The sequence below is a fragment of the Labeo rohita genome, chromosome 13, assembly GCF_022985175.1.
Source record: "Labeo rohita strain BAU-BD-2019 chromosome 13, IGBB_LRoh.1.0, whole genome shotgun sequence".
NCBI lineage: Eukaryota > Metazoa > Chordata > Actinopteri > Cypriniformes > Cyprinidae > Labeo > Labeo rohita.
Window position 1 is genome coordinate 29,262,440 of NC_066881.1, and position 20,862 is coordinate 29,283,301.

General features: G+C 34.5%; 1 protein-coding gene and 1 non-coding gene across 4 annotated transcripts in view; one reads left to right on the top strand and one right to left on the bottom strand.

Moving 5' to 3' along the window:
- Window positions 1–22: 22 nt before the first annotated feature.
- trnah-gug (transfer RNA histidin (anticodon GUG)) lies at window positions 23–94 on the bottom strand. The gene has a single exon. It is a non-coding gene; the product is annotated as a tRNA-His (tRNA).
- A 5,629-nt stretch (window positions 95–5,723) lies between these two features.
- ide (insulin-degrading enzyme) overlaps window positions 5,724–20,862 on the top strand; it is a 29,576-nt gene continuing 14,437 nt past the window's right edge. The window contains exons 1-15 of one of the 3 annotated variants that reach the window (XM_051125590.1): window positions 5,724–5,794; window positions 5,943–6,083; window positions 7,597–7,781; window positions 9,899–10,106; window positions 11,529–11,698; window positions 13,825–13,947; window positions 14,334–14,446; window positions 15,119–15,281; window positions 15,674–15,766; window positions 15,850–15,941; window positions 16,199–16,279; window positions 16,700–16,803; window positions 19,266–19,368; window positions 20,283–20,405; window positions 20,484–20,566. In XM_051125590.1, coding sequence (XP_050981547.1) covers window positions 6,049–6,083; window positions 7,597–7,781; window positions 9,899–10,106; window positions 11,529–11,698; window positions 13,825–13,947; window positions 14,334–14,446; window positions 15,119–15,281; window positions 15,674–15,766; window positions 15,850–15,941; window positions 16,199–16,279; window positions 16,700–16,803; window positions 19,266–19,368; window positions 20,283–20,405; window positions 20,484–20,566 — 1,676 coding nt within the window. In that variant the 5' untranslated portion in view covers window positions 5,724–5,794; window positions 5,943–6,048. The other 2 variants (XM_051125589.1, XM_051125592.1) reach the window with 2 other exon arrangements.

Below are 20,862 nucleotides of genomic sequence, written 5' to 3' on the forward strand. Positions count from 1 at the left end.
GGGATTTTACAGCACAAAAAACTGCCGTGACCCGGATTCGAACCGGGGTTGCTGCGGCCACAACGCAGAGTACTAACCACTATACGATCACGGCGAGCCACCTACAGGACAAGGACAAGGTGTGAAATTCAGAGGGATGATTGTTCAACAAGGCATTTTGGCTGCGTTTACAGTTGATTTTAAAATCTTAAAGGTTTAATTGGCCGTACTGACGAACAAATGTCGGAACAACTTATTTTCATGTTGTAAAACAAGAAACTTGTGCGTAAAAATGGATTTTCACCACTAAATCAGCTCATTATTTCCGTTAATTCTTATTCTGGTTCTACAAATATCTCAAACAGTAGACATGCCCTCTTTGAAACTAAGTTTGTGTGCTTATTTGTCGTGGTGGCTTGTCAGGCAGTAAAAAAATGACAGCTTCCCTGCTTCTGTTATTATTCTGGAGTATTAAAGATGCATATTTTTAACACAGCATTTTGTTAAATAACAAATCAAGCTTCTGGCTCCTGATTGCATCTTAGACCTTGCAGAACAGCTGTTATATATAACAGCATTTATTCAGTTATGGTTAGTAACTCAATGACTACCAGATTTTACTCTTATTCAGATTTTATATTGTTCATTTTATATTTACATAGTATTTTGATACAGAGAAAAAAAAAGTTGTTTTTTAATTTTTTTAATTTTTGTTCTTTTTTTTAATCTTATTTTTGTACACATACACTACCAGTGAAAAGTTTTTGAACAGTAAGATTAAAAAAAAAAATTAAGACATCTCACCAAGCCTGCATTTATTTGATCCAAGTACAGCATAAACAGTAAAATTTAGACCATTTTTACTTTTTAAAATAACTTATTCTGTTTTTTAATATATTTTAAAATGTTATTTATTCCTGTGATTTCAAAGCTGATTTTTAGCATCATACTCCAGTCACATGATCCTTCAGAAATCATTCTAATTTGCTGCTCAAAAACATTTATTATGAATATTATTATTATTGTTGTTGTTGTCAAAAACAGCTGAGCAAAATGTTTTCAGGTTTCTTTGATGAACAGAAAGTTCAGAAGAACAGCATTTATTTGAAATAGAAATCTTTTGTAACATTATAAATGTCTTTATCACCATTTATCACCATTTGATCAATTTAAAGCATCCTAGCTAAATAAAAGTATTAATTTCTATAAATTCTTTCCCCCCACACAAAAAATGATACTGACTAAAAGCTTTTGAATGTATAGTGTATAATGTTACAAAAGCTCTTTATTTTTATTTCAGATAAATGCTGATCTTTGGATCTTTGCATTCATCAAAGAATCCTGAAAAAATGTACTCAACTATTTTAAATATTGATAATAATAATAAATGTTTCTTGAACAGCAAATCAGCATATTAGAATGATTTCTGAGGGATCATTTGATACTGAAGACTGGAGTAATGATGCTTTGATCACAAGAATAAATTAATTTTCAAATATTAATAAATTACATTTTCAAATATATTCAAATAGAAAACAGTTATTTTAAATACTACACATATTTCACAATATTACTGCTTTTGCTGTATATTGGATCAAATAAATGCAAGCTTGGTGAGCGGAAAGAGATTTCTTTAAAAAAACAACATTCTTTAACAGGTAGTGTAATTTTATAATGTTCACTGTATTTGAACAAACGTGCATGTATTATGTTATTGTTGTAATCAGTAACACTTAGCATTACACATGCTTCTCAGAAGTCCGTTTTCTGTGCTTTAAACCAAAATAACAGGAAGCCTGGAAACTATCTAACTTTTTTTTAAATTGTTTTAGGGGCAGTAAATTGCAGTTTGTTTGTTTTTATAGTGGTGATGTGTTCTTGTTCCTATCTGAGGTCGTTATGATCAGAGATGGGGAGTAACGAAGTACAAATACTTAGATTTTTCTGGTATCAGTACTTTACTTCACTATTTATTTTTCCGGCTACTTTTTACTTTTACTCCTCACATGTTTACACAAATATCTGTACTTTCTACTTCTTACATTTTCAAACCAGGCTGGTTACTTTAGTTTTAATCAGCAATAAATCATGGATCGATATCATGGAGCCAAAATGCTTTCTAAGAAAGTAATCATTTCGAGTGACTTGAGAATGGAGTGAATCATAGTGGCAAAACTACTGTCCTGTTCAGGACTTCAAATGCAGGTCAGATTCATCAACAGGCTGCTAAGAGTTGCTAACAGTTTAATGCTTAACTAAGCACTATAAACAAAACGATGACTATCATCACTCAAAATACTTATGCTAAAGGACATCATTATTATCTACTGTAAAGTTACAGTAGTAATTTATCAAACAAACAGATGGCAAAAGTACACATATCCTTCACTTAAGTAGAAGTACAGATACTCATGTTCAAAAATACTCTGGTAAAAGTAAAAGTACACTTTTTTACTTAAGTTAAAGTAAAGAAGTATAAGCTCAGACATGTACTTAAGTAAAAAGTACCCATTACTACTACCTGTTTAAGTGTCACGCTGGTAACTGGACCTCACATATTGACACATTAATACAAAACAACTTACATTTAAAATTTGTTAGCTAATGTTTCAAGGTTAAACAGCCACCATGTAGAACAGGACCGGAGTGGGACAAAATTTCACACTCATCCAGGCCATCGCATACACCTACAACAAATTCTGAAACCACGGACAACCCTATTTTGTTTGTTTGTTTGTTTGTTTTTGTATGGCCATCACATTTAAATAAATATTTAAAACCTTAGGTTGGGGACAAGCAAAATAAGAAAGAGGCTCTCTCTTGAACCTTCACTTCCATTTTCCTTTTCAGTCTCTTAATTTTCAGTGATATCTCTCTGCATCTTACTTTGTGTGTGTTTGCTTTTTTCACTAATTTTCTTGTAGCCCTCACTTTTCCAATCAGCCATTTACTGTTATGAGCAGAACTGTCTCCACCTTGTTGCAAAACGACCACCTCATTATATTTTATTTGCAATAACAATTTTAAGTTCAATTTGAAGTATTACATTATGACCGGGTGTTTTATCTTAAATTGGCTTAAATACTATAGAATTAAGAAAGCTATATTTTCTAAATTGCCTAAATGTCAAAATTAATACAATAATGATTTCATAATGACAATATGTTTACAGAAAAATAGTGTACATGTTATTGCATTATCATGAGTCATATTATTCTCTTACCAAAATTAACTATTGTTTATTACAGTAAATGTATAGTAACCATGTTTTTCTGTTTGGCGGATGATTACAATCTGTTTCAATTTAACTGTAACCATAGTTTTACTACACATCTCATGGTTAGTTTATGGTTAGTGTAGCAAATCCATGGTTCAGTTTTGGTTACCATGGTTTAAGTATAATAACCATGAATTTTGGTTTTAATTTTCGTAAGGGTTGTATTGTTATCTGCCCTAGCTCCCTCTGAACATATTACAAAATGATGTTTTATAACATTTGTTTGCTAAATTACTACTGTAACTTTACAGTAGATAATAATGATGTCCTTTAGCATAGAGTATTTTGAGTGATGATAGTAATTTATTTTAGTTTTGTCTGTTTACTTAGTTAAGCATTAAACTGTTAGCAACTCTTAGCAGCCTGTTTACAGATAAACCTGAACTGCACTTGAAGTACTGACAGGTTGGTAGTTTTGCCTGTATGATTCACCTGTGCGCTTCCACTCCATTCTCGAGTCACGAGAAAATGAAAGTGAAGGTTTTAAATATTTATTTAAATGTGATGGCCATACAAAAACAAAAAACAAACAAACAAAAAATAGGGTTGTCCATGGTTTCAGAATTTGTTGTAGGTGTATGCGATGGCCTGGATGAGTGTGAAATTTCCCGGGTTGAAATTTTGTCTCATTCCAGCCCTGTTCTACATGGTGGTTGTTTAGCCTTGACACATTCATTAGCTAACACATTGTAAATGTAAGTTATTTTGTATTAATGTAAACAGGTAACAGGTAGTAGCAATGGGTACTTTTTACTTAAGTAAAAAGTAAGTGTAGTCAGTACTTCTACTTTTACCAGAGTATTTTTAAACATGAATATCTGTACTTCTCAGTGTTGGGGAGTAACTAGTTACATGTAACGGAATTACGTAATTTAATTACAAAATAAATGTAATTGTAATTAGTTACAGTTACTGAGAAAAAATGTGTAATTAAATTACAGTTACTTTTGAAAAATGACAGAAATTACAAAGGAAATTACTGAATTTGTTCACATACCAACACCCACATACAATTGACTTTTCTTTTATAAATTGCATTGACTGCTCAAAAATGAGACACCAGTGTTTCAGGAGTTTAGGACACAGAATAGGACACACGCTTATTCGATAACGTTTTATTTCCTATTTGGGTTTATGCATATACTTTATTTTTTAACATTAATTGTTTTTTCCAATGCATGGTTAGATGCTAGTGTTTCCTGTCATAACTATGCAAACATTTGATTTCAAAACCAGTATCAAAGCTGTTAAACTATTTCTTGTTATGATTTCAAATCTGTATGTGACCTCACAATGATCTCAAAGTAAATAAGAGGTGTTAAGTCTGAATTTGTGGTGGCTGTGCTTTAAATTAAATTATTACACGGGTCTGTTGAATGCTTGATTCTGATTGGTGATTCATGACATTCCAAGGGCTGTTATTCCCTGATAACAACTGGTAAAAGCTAATAACACAGACTCATCCAGGCAACTTAAGTCGGCGCTATACGCTTGATAGTTTTTCTTGGCGGAAGCTTTGTGTTTGGTTAGCTAATAAAATATTAAAGCTCAATTCAATATTATGTGCACAATATATGGTGAAATGTTGTGTAAGAAAAGTGGTATGACTGCACTGTATCCCTAAAATATCTGTCTAGTTTAAACTTGCCGCTTGTTAGCGACTGGTTTCTTCATGGAAGCTTTGCATTCAAATATTTCAACTCAGATCAGTGTTTTGTGTCTAATTATTTTGACACGAATAAATAATCTAAATAATCTTTCAAGCAGCTGTGTAATAAGTGAAATAATGTAATACATCCAGCCAGTTGTTATCGCAAATAAAGATGTATGCTATCCCTTACTTATTATAATCTTAATTCAGGTGATAAAGGATAACGTCTGACAGTAATCAGTGTTAAGTGCTACTGTAAGGTTAACTCTGCCTCTGTTTCAAAATGATTAACAGTTATAAAATATAAGAAATTTAGAAAAGTAATTAAAAAGTAATGCTACATTACTTTAATAAAGTAATTGAAAAGTTACACTACTTATTACATTTTAAATCAAGTAACTTGTAATCTGTAACCTATTACATTTCCAAAGTAACCTTCCCAACACTGGTACTTCTACCTGTCAGAAAGACCTGCAGTATGACATACTTAGTCTAGATCTTAATTTGTCAAACCATTTCAAAATTTAAATGATTAAATATTACAGCAAACAATATGAATTTAAAACATAAAGCACACTTTCCCTTTTACATATTATATGCTTTAACCCATAATCTTCATGTTTGCATCATGTCTACACTGTTACAAAAGAATAAGAATAAAAACAAAAGATTAGATAAGTAAAATATTGAAGATTATGTCACTAGCACATCACAACCCAGAGAGAGACAAAAAAAAAAGATCGACAGCTGGACGCTTAAATCAGATGTCTCTTTAAATACTCAACGTGCTCGCTACTAAACCTGGATGTGGGTGTGGTTTGTTTCGTAACGTCAATCGTCGGCAAGGCGTGACTAAGCAATTCCAACTACTTCAGGAAAACAGATGGGTAATTTAAACATTTTTGACACCAATACACGTTCCACCTGTGTTTATACATATGTGTAATCGTTAATATCGTATATTAAATGTAAATCAGTGAACGGCACATAAAAGCGGCTTGCGGCTGATCTGGGATTGATTGGTTTTGTCTGCAGAAATCATGGCGTCCTGACGTCTTCGGCAGAGTTTTGTTATCCAGTACTGAAGTATGCAGAAATGTGTTAGCCGGTGTGCATTTACAGCGAGTTATCTTCAAATTTTATGATATTATCCACACTTTTCATTCGAACTATTAGGTAAGTGTCAAATGTATGTTTTGTTTTCTTTGTTTGTTTAGCGGCGGCCCGGTTCGATGGCGTCAGGCTCGTGTGTTGCTATCGGGTGCGATAGCTTTAGCTCATGACACAGTATTTTACAATGTCTCAACATGTTTTTTGTTTAAATTCTAAAAAGTCTGTTGAATTTGTCGTTGGTTTTTATATAATTTAACAGTAAGTCAGTTTAAAACTTAAAGCTCCACGAAAACGCTGGAAGCCGACTCGACTGCTTAAACTTAGACTTACACACGCTAAATCACTTACACGTAAAATAACTAACGTACTTAACCTAATCTCAATTCACTCTTAAACTAAACCGTTTAAATGTACACTTCAACCAAGACACAATGTCGCTTAAACAGACTAAACTTGCACTTGAACTAAACCACTAATGTAGACTAAGCTTAAGTTTCAATTAAACAAATGGATTAAACGGGCACTTACTAACAGTTCTGTCAAAGTAGTAACCATTTAAACTAAATCTAGCACTAAAGTTTAACTAAAGAAATAAAACCTTATACAATTGAATGACGTTTTAATTCACATGCTGATCTTTTTTTTTTTTTTAAATCATCATCATCTGAAAGCAGAACAAATTCGCTTTCTATTATTATATTGTTTATTAGGACAAGACAATATTTGACTGAGATTTTAGCTATTTGAATATCTGGAATCTGAGGGTGTGAAACCAAAATCTAAATATTGAGATAATCGCCTTTAAAATTGTCCAAATGAAGTTCTTAGCAGTGCACAAAACCAATTTAAAAAATTAAGCTTTGATATATTTATGGTAGGACATTTATAAGATCTATTCATGGAACATTATCTTTACTTAATATGCGACCCTGGACCACAAAACCAGTCATAAGGGTCAATTTTTCGAAATTGAGCTTTATATATCATCTGAAAGCTGAATAAAGCTTTCCATAGATGTATGGTTTGTTATGATAGGGCAATATCTGGCTGAGATACAACCATTTGAATAAATGGAATCTCAGGGTGCAAAAAAAATCAAAATATTGAGAAAATCGTCTTTAAAGTTGTCCAAATGAAGCTCCTACTAATGCATATTACTAATCAAAAATTAAGTTTTGATATATTTACAGTAGGAATTTTACTAAATATCTTAATGAAACATTATCTTTACTTAATTTCCTAATGATTTTTGGCATAAATGAGAAATCAGTAATTTTTACCTGTACAATGTATTTTTGGCTATTGCTACAAATATACCCCAGTGACTTAAGACTGGTTTTGTGGTCCAGGGTCACATATACTGATTTTTGGCATAAAAGAAAAATCAGTAAGTTTGACCCACATAGTGTACCTGTGCTATTTAAGATTGGTTTTGTGGTCCGGGGTCACATATGTCATATGTATATGTCATAGGTTTGGACTGTGTTTACCCTTTGAAACTCCTCCTTCCTCAATGTCAACCATAAAAAGTTTGTTTATTAATGCCAGGCCATTTAACTTTCTTTTGTTTATCCAGACGTGTCTCAACTGTCGCCATCAGAATGAGTGATCCGGCTGTAAAAAGAGTGGTGAGCGATATCATTCGCTCTCCAGAAGACAAACGGGAGTATCGAGGACTTGAGTTTACGAATGGCCTGAAAGCCGTTCTCATCAGTGACCCCACCACTGACAAATCATCAGCCGCGCTGGATGTCCACATAGGTAAACAGAAATGGTTTGCCGTCTATATTGTTTGCGTACTACTTTCCGCGTATTGCTTTCTGATCCCTTTTATTTTAACACAGGCTATTTATTATTAACCTGAAGGACGTCTCAGCATCGACTTATCATTATTCGCCATCAATAACTACATTTTAACAGAATTGATTGGGATGCTTCTGTCTGTCTCTCTGTAGCTTTCCACTTCACAAAAAGCAACTTTTAATAGTCCCAGACCTTGACAGCCGTCCTTGTCCTGGTTTTATGTCTCCGTTGCAGAGTGGAACTCAAAGCCCACGAGAGTTTTAAATAATTTAGTTTCTGAACAGACCACTCTGTACAAGTCATTGAAGCCGTCATTGTGTCGCATTGAATCTTTTCAGATTATTATTAAGAAAAAATAACTTTTAAACAATCGATTCGAATTGCAGCTGAAGTGCTGTCCAGTGTGTCAGCACAGACTTGCGGGTGGGCTTTACTGATGCCTGAAAGTGCAGCTTTCAACAACCAAGTCACTTTAGAAGGCAAAAAAAAAAAAAAAAAAAAAAAAAAAGTCCACTGAATGAAATGGTGGTAATGTCTAAGAAGAGATCTAGATTAGATCTTAAACTTGAGTTATTTGATAAGACAAGAATCACATTTGACTGCACTGAACGCTATATCAATAAGCTTTTAAATCTGAAAAGGATCAAAGGACTGGCTCAAAAGACAATGCAGTCAGTGGTACTTATTAGTGCAAAACAAGCAGAAAGAATGTTTAAATCATTTATGAATCAGGTTGTGTAACTTGCGTTTATTTCAATGTAACAATGTTTTACAGGAAATTTTGTTTCTTCAAACGCATTCATTTTCAACATTAGATTTTGTAGAAATAGTTGTGGGGTAAATGAATCATGAAATGATTCTAGTGCAACTTATTAACTTATACATTTGTTCATGCATATTTGCATATTTTAATTTTCTCAATTTGTGACTGGACCACAAAAGCAGTCTTAAGCAGCACGGGTATATTTATAGCAATAGCCAAAAATACATTGTATGGGTCAGAATGATCGATTTTTTTTTTTTTTTTTTTTTTTTTTTTTTTTTTTTTTTTTTTTTTTTTTTTTTTTTTATGCCAAAAATCATTAGGATATTAGGTCCTAAAGATCATGTTCCATGAAGATATTTTGTAAATGTATCTCAACTTATTTTTTTTAATTAGTAATATTTATTGCTAAGAACTTCATTTAGACAACTTTAAAGGTGTTTTTTTTTGCAGTTCCAGATTTTTCAAATAGTTGTGTCTCTGCCAAATATGGTCCTATCCTAACAAACCAATGTCAGTGAAAAGCTTATTTATTCAGTTTTCAAGTGATGTATAAATCCCAATTTAACAAAAATGGATTTGAATTGGATTTGTGCTGCCTGTCTGAACAATGCCTAAAGACTTGGAAACCTGTCTGACTGACTAGTACAGGGGTGGCAAACGTTGGTACTGGAGAGCTGCAGCCCTGCATAGTTTTGCTTCAACCCTAATCAAACACACCTGAACAAGCTAATCAAGGTCTGAGGGTGTTACTAGAAAGCAACAGGCAGGTGAGTTTTAATAGGGTTGGAGCCGAACTCTGCAGGGCTGCGGCTCTCCAGGACTGGACTAGTATATTGTGGTAGATATGAGGCCAGTTGAATGAACATAGTTATCGTGTTAAGACTGTCTTAAGAATTAATTTGATGGACTAGCAGGTAATCTGTCTCACTTTTTGGATTACATTTCAATTTTGGATTCAATTCAAGACCGGTTTTTATGTGACTGACTTCTAAACGTTACAACCAGTCTTGCAGGAAAAAATTAGATGACTAACTTTTAAGAACAAAGTAGTTTGTGCGACCAGCCACAACTGGTTGTTTAAGTGCTCTAATGCCATGAACGCTGTAGCTTACCATCCTACAGACCTTTGTCTGACCTCTGTGACTATGGATTTAAGCATGAGGTTCTTAAATATGCCTGAACATGTCATCATCCAGTGAAGTCAACTTGACTTACAAGTTTGTCAAGCAGTCTTTCTATGTCACTGCAAGCTATTGGCATTTTCTTGAAGTGCCTAATCTCCTGCTTTTCTTTTCTTACTATCCTGCAGGTTCTTTGTCAGATCCCGAGAACATTTCAGGACTGGCCCACTTCTGTGAGCACATGCTGTTTCTGGGAACCGAGAAGTACCCCAAAGAAAACGAGTACAGTCAGTTTTTGAGCGAGCACGCCGGCAGCTCCAATGCCTTCACTAGTGGAGAGCACACCAATTACTATTTCGACGTATCCCATGAACATCTACAAGGGGCTTTGGACAGGTAAATGAATCCAAAAAAAGAGCAAATGGTGAATTATTAAAGAGCCATCTGGTCTGTTTTAGGTACTGAAGAGCAACGTGCGCGCTTTGAACTTATGAAAAGGTGAACAGGATTCAGACCTTCAGGTGTTACGATGCCTTTCAGTGTAGAGTTACATGTCCAGGAGGAATCAGGTTGCTGGGATATAGAGAGGAGAGTTTCCCCCAGAGCCCATCTGCTCCTGTGACCCAGAACACCACCTGCTCATTGAAACATTTGAATGATTCATGATTAATCTCCAAAAACTGGGTCATGACTAAGAATTTTGCAAACGTATCAGACCGGGCACTCTAGAAAGCACTTTTTTGACTGGTTCGACAGGTAGGAGTGTGTAGGATGCACTTTGAGGGTGTGGAAAAAAGCTGAGGCAGACATGAGCAATCATTAGAAATCAATCGGACACATTGAATTGGATTTTTGAAAGTGCACCTGCTACTCTGAAATTCTCATTTGTCAACCAGTGTATATGTTAATGTGTTCTGTAGCAAAAGTAAATATTCTTAACTGTAGTTTGCAATAAAGAATGTTACACTTGCAAAGATGCAATGCACAGTTTTTGAAGTGTTTGGATGCTTAGATGCATCTTAAAGTCTTTATAGGTGCACTTAAGTTTGCCATTTGTGACCCTGGACCACAAAACCAGTCATAAGTCGTAATGGGTATATTTGTAGCAATAGCCAACAATGCATTGTATAGGTCAAAATTATAGATTTCTTTTATGCCAAAAAACATTGGGTTATTAAGTAATGACCCCGTTCTTTGAAGATATTTTGTAAATTTCCTACTGTAAATATCAACTTAATTTGATTAGTAACATGCATTGCTAAGAACGTCAACTTTATATATAATTTTTTATTTTTTATTTTTTTGTAATGGTTGTATCTTGGCCAAATATTGTCCTATCCTAACATACCATACATGAACAAAAGGTTTTTTTTTTTTTTTTTTTTTTTTTTCCCCAGATGTTGTATAGATCTCAGTTGACCCTTATGACTGGTTTTGTGATCCAGGGTCCATTTGTCCTTTTTAATGTCTGACTCACTGGATTATAAAAGGATTATGGCAGCTCTTGAATTTAATTTATGCTGTGAATTTATGATTTATTATTATTATTATTATTATTTATTTTATTTTTTTTATATATAATTTTTAAACCAGTGCAGATCACCACATCACTGCAGCAGTGCTACTCTCACTGTGTACATTTATTTGCATGGCAGTTGTTCTTTGTGTCAATTTGCATGGTTTTTATTTTGAGATTTTATTTATGCAAATAACTTCAAACAGGAACATGTAGTGTTTTGCAGTTGTAAGCTGACATTGATTGAACAGACTTTATCTATATAGTGCATTAAATGGTGTTTTCCTGACTTTGTCTCATAGATTTGCCCAGTTTTTCCTCTGTCCGCTGTTTGATGAGAGCTGTAAGGACCGAGAGGTGAATGCAGTGGATTCAGAACATGAGAAGAACCTCATGAATGACGCATGGCGGCTGTTTCAGTTGGAGAAAGCCACTGGGAACCCCAAACATCCTTTTAGCAAGTTTGGCACTGGTATGGAAATCCTTTATGCCTGATTTAATTTCTTTCATCTGGATGCTGTCCTGTCTTGTCTGTTTTAAGACCTAAGATTCTTTAAAACCTTCTGTTTTCCCGCCACAGGCTACTGTAAATGTAGTCTGTACTTCATTCTCAGTGAAGGACGGCAGAAAGCTGGAGGATAATGTGTAGATCGATTTAGCTTAATCTACTTTGAGAAGATTTATGAGAAGAGTCTGGCTGCAGACATGCACTTGCATTTTCAGATCTGCACTCTCTGAACCTGCACTCTCAGATGCCTGCACTTTCATCTGACGTCACTTGCAGTCTTTTTTTATTTTTATTTTTATATATATATTTTTTAAACCGAATCCCTTAACGTTTTACAACAGTAGCCAGGTGGTGAAGACAAGGGGAAAAAAACTAAATTACAATGTCACTCACAATCGCCACTTGTACTCTTTCTGCTACCTGCGACGTCACTTTCAATCCACACAAATCGTGTGTATTGCCTATGGAGACAAGGCGCTGTGGTGATTAAATGATTAAAACTAATTTAATAGCAGAACGTACAGGGTCCTGCAAGTCATCTGTAGGAGATAAAGACAAGACCCGCAAATCCATGGCCACAGAACGGCTGAATATGAACGCAATAAGTCGTTAAGCTTTTTTCCTCCTGTAGAAAACCATTAACACTTAAAATGGCTTAATCTATTTAGATAGAATAAGTGCCATTTAAAAAAAAAAATCAATTTTGATTATATATAGTTTATTCATTTTAAAGTACTTCGAGGCAAGCATATGGCCATGAATACAATGCACAAACTTTCACATTTATACCTACTTGCCCAACAAACACTTAATGTGGCAAAACGGACTAAGATACAGACCAGTTCAGTATAAAACTTATTGTTGATAAACTATGTACCAGCAGATATGAACGCACAATAAGAAATGCATAAAGTGATTTTAAAAGGACCAACTCCGTACAGGCAAGCAGACGTGCCCAGAACACAATGCGTTAAATAGACGTTTTCCTCCTGAAGAAAATCAATATAAATAAAATGCATAATGGACAAAGACAATAATATAAAAGGGCTGTGAAGTTATTCTATATGGGGAAAAACGTGAATAAATGCGGCGTTGCGTTTATTCTGGGCTCACCTGCCTGTCTGTAGTTGTTTTAATAATGAAGAGGAGCATATTAAGTTTAGTCTATCTTAGTCCATTATGCCACGTTTTGTGGAGGAAAACACTATATACATATGGATTATATTAATACACTGTATATCATATTTGATATTTTAATAGCACTGTCTTAATACATTAAGCCACATGAAGTGTTAATGATGTTCTACGGGAGGAAAACGCTTAACGAGAGACTTTGCGCATTGTGTTCGTATTCTGCTGTTCTGTGGCCACAGGTCTTGTGTTCATCTCATACAGATGACTTGCAGGAACTGCTATTACATTAGTTTTAATCGTTTAACCACCACAGCGTCTTTGTGTGCACTGCAAGTGACGTTGCAGATAGCTGAGAGTGCAAGTGGCGATTGCGAGTGACATCGTAGTTTTTTTTTTTTTTTTTTTTGTTTTTTTTAGGTTCTTCACCACCTGGCTACCATTGTAAAATGTTGAGATATTCAATTAAAAAAAAATTAATAAACAAAACAAAATACAAATTAAAAAAGACTTCCGGAAGTGCAGTTGTCTGGAAGCGCAGGTCTGAGAGTGCACATCTGAAAATGCAATTGCATGTCTGCAGCCAGACCCTATTGAGATTTATAGTTGCCCAGAATAGCCAGATGGTGGTGGCCTTGAGTTATATAAGGTTTGCTTGCTCTTAGAAAAAAAACAGTGGTTTGTTCTGTGCATTCAATTGATGAAATGAATGCTGTCAAATAAATGTTTATTGATGGCTAAATAGGCCTTTCTGCATTAGAAAGTTTAAGGTGTAGCTGAAACCTATCTATTTCAAAATACAATTATTGGTAATGCAGGAAATATTTATTTATTTATTTATTTTTTTGATTCAGGCAGGTCTGCCGTAGACCGTCAAGTGCCCATTGACTGTCCAGTATATTCTTATCAATGCTGGTTATTGTCCACTAATTTGTTTTTGTGATTTGTCTCTTTTTAAGGCAATAAGTTAACCCTTGAGACGAGACCATCTCAACAGGGCATTGATATCCGTGAGGAACTGCTCAAGTTTCACTCCACCTACTATTCCTCCAATCTGATGGGATTGTGTGTGCTGGGCAGAGGTCAGTCATCGGTCACATAAACCTTAAATCGATTTCTTACATTTTGTGCTTGTTAGTAGATGAAGAACATTTCCTTTTTTCAATCTGCAAGCTTTTCCAATTCACTCTGTTAAAAAAAAATCCACAAGTCTTCAACAAACAGCCTCAGATATTTGTACGTAAATGTAGCTGACAGTAAACACAATGATCTTTGAGCTCCATTCAAGGCACGGCAGGTTTCTCTCTTCGGTCGCAGTCTGACACTGAATCTTTCATGAGATCTGCCTTGTTCTTTGTCATTCTGTTGAATGATTCATTGTTTGTTTTTGCACAGACTAGTATGTATTCTGAAGGGTGCAGAGATGAAGTTTTCAGTTTGAGTTTAACATTGTGTCTTGTTTTTTCAGAGTCGCTGGATGATTTGACATCTATGGTGGTGAAGCTTTTTGGTGAGGTCGAGAACAAGAACGTCCCCATCCCAGAATTCCCATCACATCCTTTCCAGGAGGAACACCTGAGGGTGAGATCTAAACCTCAGTCATGCGTCTTGCACCTTACACACTAAACCTGCTTCATGCTTCATCAGAGCTGACCATTTGTTATTATACATTACTGTTCAAAAGTCTGAGGTCAGTGAAACTGAATATACAAAGTTGCATTTATGTAATAAATTCAGTAAAACAATAATGTTGTGAAATATTCTTAAAAAAAAATATATATAGTTTTTAATGTTTTAAAATGCAAATTATTCTTGTGATGGCAAAGCTGAATTTTCAGCGTGATTACTCCAGTTTTCAGTGTCACATGATCTTTCAGAAATCATTCTGATATGCTGATTTTTATGCTCAAGAAGCATTTCTTATTGCTATCAATGTAAACGGCTGTGCTGCTTGATATTTTTCAAGATTCTTTGTTTAATAGAATGTTCAAAAGAACAGCATTTATTTAAAAATACAGATTATTTTTACTGTCATTTTTGATCAGTTTAATACATTTTTGCCAGATAAAAGTAATTTCGCAACATCTTACTTAACCCAAACAGCAGATAATGCCCATTGAATTTGAATGAATAGTTCTACTGTATTAAACCCATATTTGTAGTGCATAATTCCCTTTTTCTTGTAAGGAAAGTTCTCTGCTGCTGTTTTCTTAGTGTCTGATTCTGTCTTCAATTTTTCTTTCTTCCCTGCAGCAATTTTATAAAGTTGTACCAATCAAGGACATTAGAAACTTGTATGTGACCTTCCCTATCCCAGACCTGCAGAAGTACTACAAATCAAATCCAGGCCATTATCTGGGCCATCTGATTGGACATGAGGGTCCAGGAAGTCTTTTGTCTGAGCTCAAAGCTAAAGGTAAGAGAGTTTGAGAGTTTAGGTTTTTGAGTGGCCAAATAATAAAACATGCAAAAAATTAAAGATGATTTGCAACTAAAGGTCCTTGTCTGAAATTTTGCATGTTAAAAAAAAAAAAAAAAAAAAAAAAAAAGGCAACCTCAACGTGTCAACAATGTTTGTACGCTACATCCGAAACTTTCATCCGTCAATAAAAAAAAAAAAAAAAAATCTGTATCAGATTCAATTTTCTGTTTTTTGCATCTGAGAAAAACACATGAAAATTTCAGACTCTGTGTGCAAGGACCTTAAAGGTTGCATTTGACTTGTAAAATGGCTTGGATCCATATAACTTAGTTCTCAGCCATGCATTGTGTCCATGGATTCATAGATGCTCTCTTATCTCTCCTCAGGATGGGTGAACACGCTAGTTGGAGGCCAGAAAGAAGGAGCCAGAGGATTCATGTTCTTCATTATTAATGTGGACTTGACAGAAGAGGGGCTGTGTAAGGACCTAGGGTGTTCTCATGTGTGTTATGGTGCTGGTCAGTGTTTTTGATGGTTTGAGCTGTATTTCCTGTATTTCCAGTGCATGTCGAGGATATCATCTTCCACATGTTCCAGTATATTCAGAAGCTGCGGACAGAGGGCCCTCAAGAGTGGGTCTTTCAGGAGTGTAAGGTATGAACATGCTTGGTACAATGTGGGAAAAAATGTAAAGATTTATGAATCCCAGTCATTAAAATGGTATTTACTGCATAATGCGTAATGTCACAGAATTTGGCAAATTTGCATGAATAAATCAAAAGCTGTCACTTAAAACATGAAATGGACTAGGGCTTGTGAATATTAAACTGAAAACGTTCTTGTTCCAAACCTCTCATAACTTTCATACAGTGCTACTGACAATGAATTGTCTCTACATTTTTGTTTTACAGGATTTGAACACTGTGGCTTTTAGATTTAAGGATAAGGAACGTCCTCGTGGATACACGTCTAAAGTGGCTGGACTACTGCATGTAGGTGTCTCTCATGAAAGACTTGAAAGGTTGTCACCATGGCTACAGTTGCTCATGTCATCAGGGTGCTGCTCAGTGTTTTGTCAGAAGATCATAGCCAGTTTTTCATTTTAATTTTGTTTGTTCACTGCATACAACAGTATGCTGCATTCTGTCTACTTCAGAAATAGTGTTTGGAACAGTTTGCATCAATATACTAATTGAAGAGTGTTGTGTTACTTGGCTGGAGATTTAAAGACAAATGCCTATTTTGTATTTTCAAGAATATTGCTTCTGGCTCATTCTTCACTTTGGAAATGTAAGGTTGAGGGCATTTTATATTTATTAATATAACATTGAAAAAGGTTATGAAAAGATCAGATATCTTTGAGGGCAAAAAAGCATATTTCTGAGTGTAATGCCGATTTCTCTGTGTGTCAGTACTATCCGCTGGAGGCAGTTTTGGCTGCAGAATATTTGCTGGAGGAGTTTAGGCCAGACCTGATTGAGATGGTGCTTGATAAACTGAGACCGGAGAATGTCAGGTGAGCACACACATATTGAATATTGAATGAATATTGATGAATATTGAAGAACAGTAAAAAATTATAATAAATGTGACCCTGGGCCGTAAAACCAGTCTTAAGTAGCACAGGTATTTTTGTAACAGACAAAAATACATTGTATGGGTCAAAATTATCGATTTTTCATTTATGCCAAAAATTATTAGGATATTAAGTAAAGATGATTTCCATGTTCCATGAAGATATATTTTGTGAATTTCCTACCATAAATGACTCAAAGCTTAGAGTAGTTGTATGCATTGCTAAGAGCTTCATTTGGTCTCCTTTAAAGGCAGTTGTTCTCAATATTTATTTATTTATTTATTTAGCGCCCTCAGATTCCAGATTTTCAAATAGTTGTATCTCGGCCAAATATTGTCCTATCCTAACAAACCATATATCAATGGAAAGTTTATGTATTTAACTTTCCTGCAATTTCTAAATTGCAATTTCATGACTGATGACTGATTTTTGTGGTCCACGGTCACAAATGTTATATAGTGCATATATTTAGCTAAATGCTTCTCTAGAATTCATTTTTCTAGCTGACTAACGAGTTTATGGTCATCCAGTATGTTTTTCTGAGGAAAATGTGATGGTCTATGACATTGTTTACAAGCTGTTATATTGACGTCTTTGCATGGTAGAAACACTGAGACGATTATATGAGACGGGATAAGGATTGTTGTACTCTCGTTTAACATACGGATGCTTCAGATGCTTATTCATGTTTATTTCAAGCTGAAACTAGTATTTAGTGGAAGAGACTTCACTTGAACTGGGGTGCTAAAGCAATCTGCCAATCCACATTAAACGGCACCAAAATGGCATTTGTTGTTTGAATACTGTAATAAGAACAAAGCTTATTGCAATTTATTGGATGGGAGGTGCACTACAATGTTCATTAAAACAGGATAGACTAATCAAATCTTGGGATTTAAGAATCAGTATTTTGTAAAAATGAATCGATTAAAATCAAATTTTTTTTTTTTTTTTTTTTTTTTTTTTTTTTTTTAAACCCAGCCCTAGGTGTTATCCCTGATGAAAATGTTGTGGATAGATCTGAAAGATGTTTAGTGTCCCCTCAGGATGAGATTAGTTTAAAACAGACATCCAGCCATTGGCTGCTCTCTTCAAAGACCTGTTGAAGGAGCTTCATATTCGAACCTGTGCAAAGCAATATCAGCTTCTTTAATGTATTGCTGCTCAGGGCCAAACTAGGCTCAGATTTGCTTATTCTGTTCTTGAAGTGTTTTTGAAACTGGATCTTCGTGCTGTTTGAAAGAATCCCCACTTCAGATTCTCACCAGTGTGACGAAGGCTTTCAAATTCAATTTCCTTTCCAGCTTTAAAAGAGCATTTGTCTCTGTTTGAACTGCATCTCAACCCATACCATTGCTACTCTTGTATTGTTCTTGGGATGGGTGCACTTGTAGGGTTGCTGTATTTTCAAACCATTCAGGTCGAGATAAAAGACTTTGCATTTAGTTCTGTTGATTTGCTGCTTGTCATACCACTTCTTGTGTGATTGGCTATGCCACTGACCTTGCTAAAAGCTCTGCAACACTAGATGTCCAAAGTCTCACATAGCCGGACTTCTGGCTATCTGTGAAAATCCGATCTAGCCCTTTCTGGCCAAGAACTGCCAACGTGGACAGCTAGACACCATCTGTACCATATTTAAAATGACCAAGCATGGTTATTGTGACATTTAGCAGTGGGTTTTTTGGAAATTGAAATGGCATCTTCTCTTGTATCCTGTTTACTTTTAATTCTGTGTTTGTGAATGTCACAAACTTTGCCAAATCCACTGTCTAGTTCTTCCTCAGAAGTGCACATTGTAGAAACCCAGTAACTTGTAAACACTGCTTTGGTTTTCCAGTAGAATTGAATAAAAATCTCTGCTCTCTGAGTGCTGGAAGTGAATGCATCAATCAAATTAAAGCTTGCCAGATTGAAAAAGCGCTTGCCCTTTTGTGTGCGCTAGGAAATGGGCAGTGAGTGAATAGTTTGGGACTGCTGTATCCTGCTGGTAACCTTGTGATTTTTGGGCTAATTCTGGAAAGAGCGTTCAGGCTTTTACACTGAACCTATTCTGTGCCCTCATGTAATTGATTGATTGCAGGGGAGTCTAAAATAGCACAACATTGTTTCAAAAGTTTTCTATTGATCCGGACCGTCTAAATTATCCAGAAATGGCACATTGATCTAAAACCCTGCACAACAGATTGAGAAGCTCCGGGAAACCTGAACCTTTGATTGATATAATGACCATAATTCTGATTCTATTTACTGAGCCAAAGATCTGATAAAAGCAAAACTGCATGGCCCATTTTCCCCAAGGGAGTTGTGAGAAATGGACTGTCATGCTGTGTCTGGTGCAGTGATCTTACAATTCTTTTTGGCTTCACTTTTTTTTTTTTTTTTTTTTTTTTTTCTTTTAGGGTAGCCGTTGTCTCCAAATCATTTGAAGGACAGACGGACCGGACTGAGGAGTGGTACGGTACGCAGTATAAACAAGAAGCCATTACTGATGAGGCTATTAAGGTGAGACGCATTTGATTTTGTCATGTTTGATTTCATTTGTGTTATTTTTGTTAAAAGCATGTACACAAACACATTCATTCACAGCTTGGACTGGTGGTGAATGGATGGGTAAAAAAAAAAAAACAGTTTGATTTATTTTGTAAAAATCTTACACTACCAGTCAGAAGTTTTTGAACAATAAGATTTGTGTATGGTGTTGTTGGTTTTTTTTTTTTTTTTTTTTTTTTTTTTTTTTTTTTTTTTGGACATTTTTACTATTTAAAATAACTATTTTCTATTTTAATATATTTTAAAATGTAACTTATTCCTGTGATTTCAAAGCTGAATTTTTAGCATCATTACTCCAGTCTTTAGTGTCACATGATCCTTCAGAAATCATTCTAATGTTTTGATTTGCTGCTCAAAATATTTGTTGAAAATAGCTGAGTATATGTGTTTTTATTTAATAAATGCTGATCTTTCTATTCATCAAAGAATCCTGAAAAAATTTACTTGCCTGTTGTAAATATTGATAATAATAAAAAAATGTTTCTTGAACAGCAAATCAGCATATTATGATTTCTGAAGGATCATGTGACTCTGAAGACTGGAGTAACGATACTGAAAATTCAGCTTTGATCACAGGAATAAATTAAATTTTAAAATGTATTCAAATAGAAACCAGTTATTTTAAATGGTCAAAATATTTCAAAATGTTACTGTTTTTGCTCTACTTTGGATCAAATAAATGCAGGTTTGGTGAGCCACAGAGGTGTCTTTTTAAAAAAAAAAAAAAAAAAAAAAATTTCCTATTGTTCAAAAACTTTTGACTGGTAGTGTATAAACTACTCTAGGGACTCATTTTAACTTTGGTGTACTCTACGTAATTTAGGGGGAAAAAAATAAATATTTTCCTTCCCTTTTTTTTGTTTCAGAAATGGCAAAATGCAGACCTCAATGGAAAGTTCAAACTGCCAATGAAGAATGAATTCATCCCAACAAACTTTGAGATTTATCCTCTAGAGAAGGATTCCCCATCTGTCCCCACTTTGATAAAGGTATGTCTTGCTTAAATCCATTTTGTCTAATTTACACTTGGAGTCATTTTGCTTGAATTGCTTTTCTTTGTTTTTTAGGACACAGCAATGAGCAAAGTTTGGTTCAAACAGGATGACAAGTTTTTCCTACCCAAGGCTTGTTTAAACTTTGAGTTTTTCAGGTAGGTTCAGCATAAAAAAAAACTCTACATATTAGTGATCTGTCTATTTGTGTTTTTGCATAATAGTAACTAATGGTGGGGTACGAAGTTGTCAATTAAATATTTTATTTTTTTAAAATATGCAAAATATAATTATAGCATTAAATATGAGGATATATGTCATTTGTTTTCATATCTTTTAATGTGAAATATGATGTGAGCATGTTTTTGACAGGTGTCGTGAGCTTCATTGTTCTTCCGGTTTTACTGAAATTTTATTTATTTTATTTTTTTATTTTATTTATTTATTTTTTTTT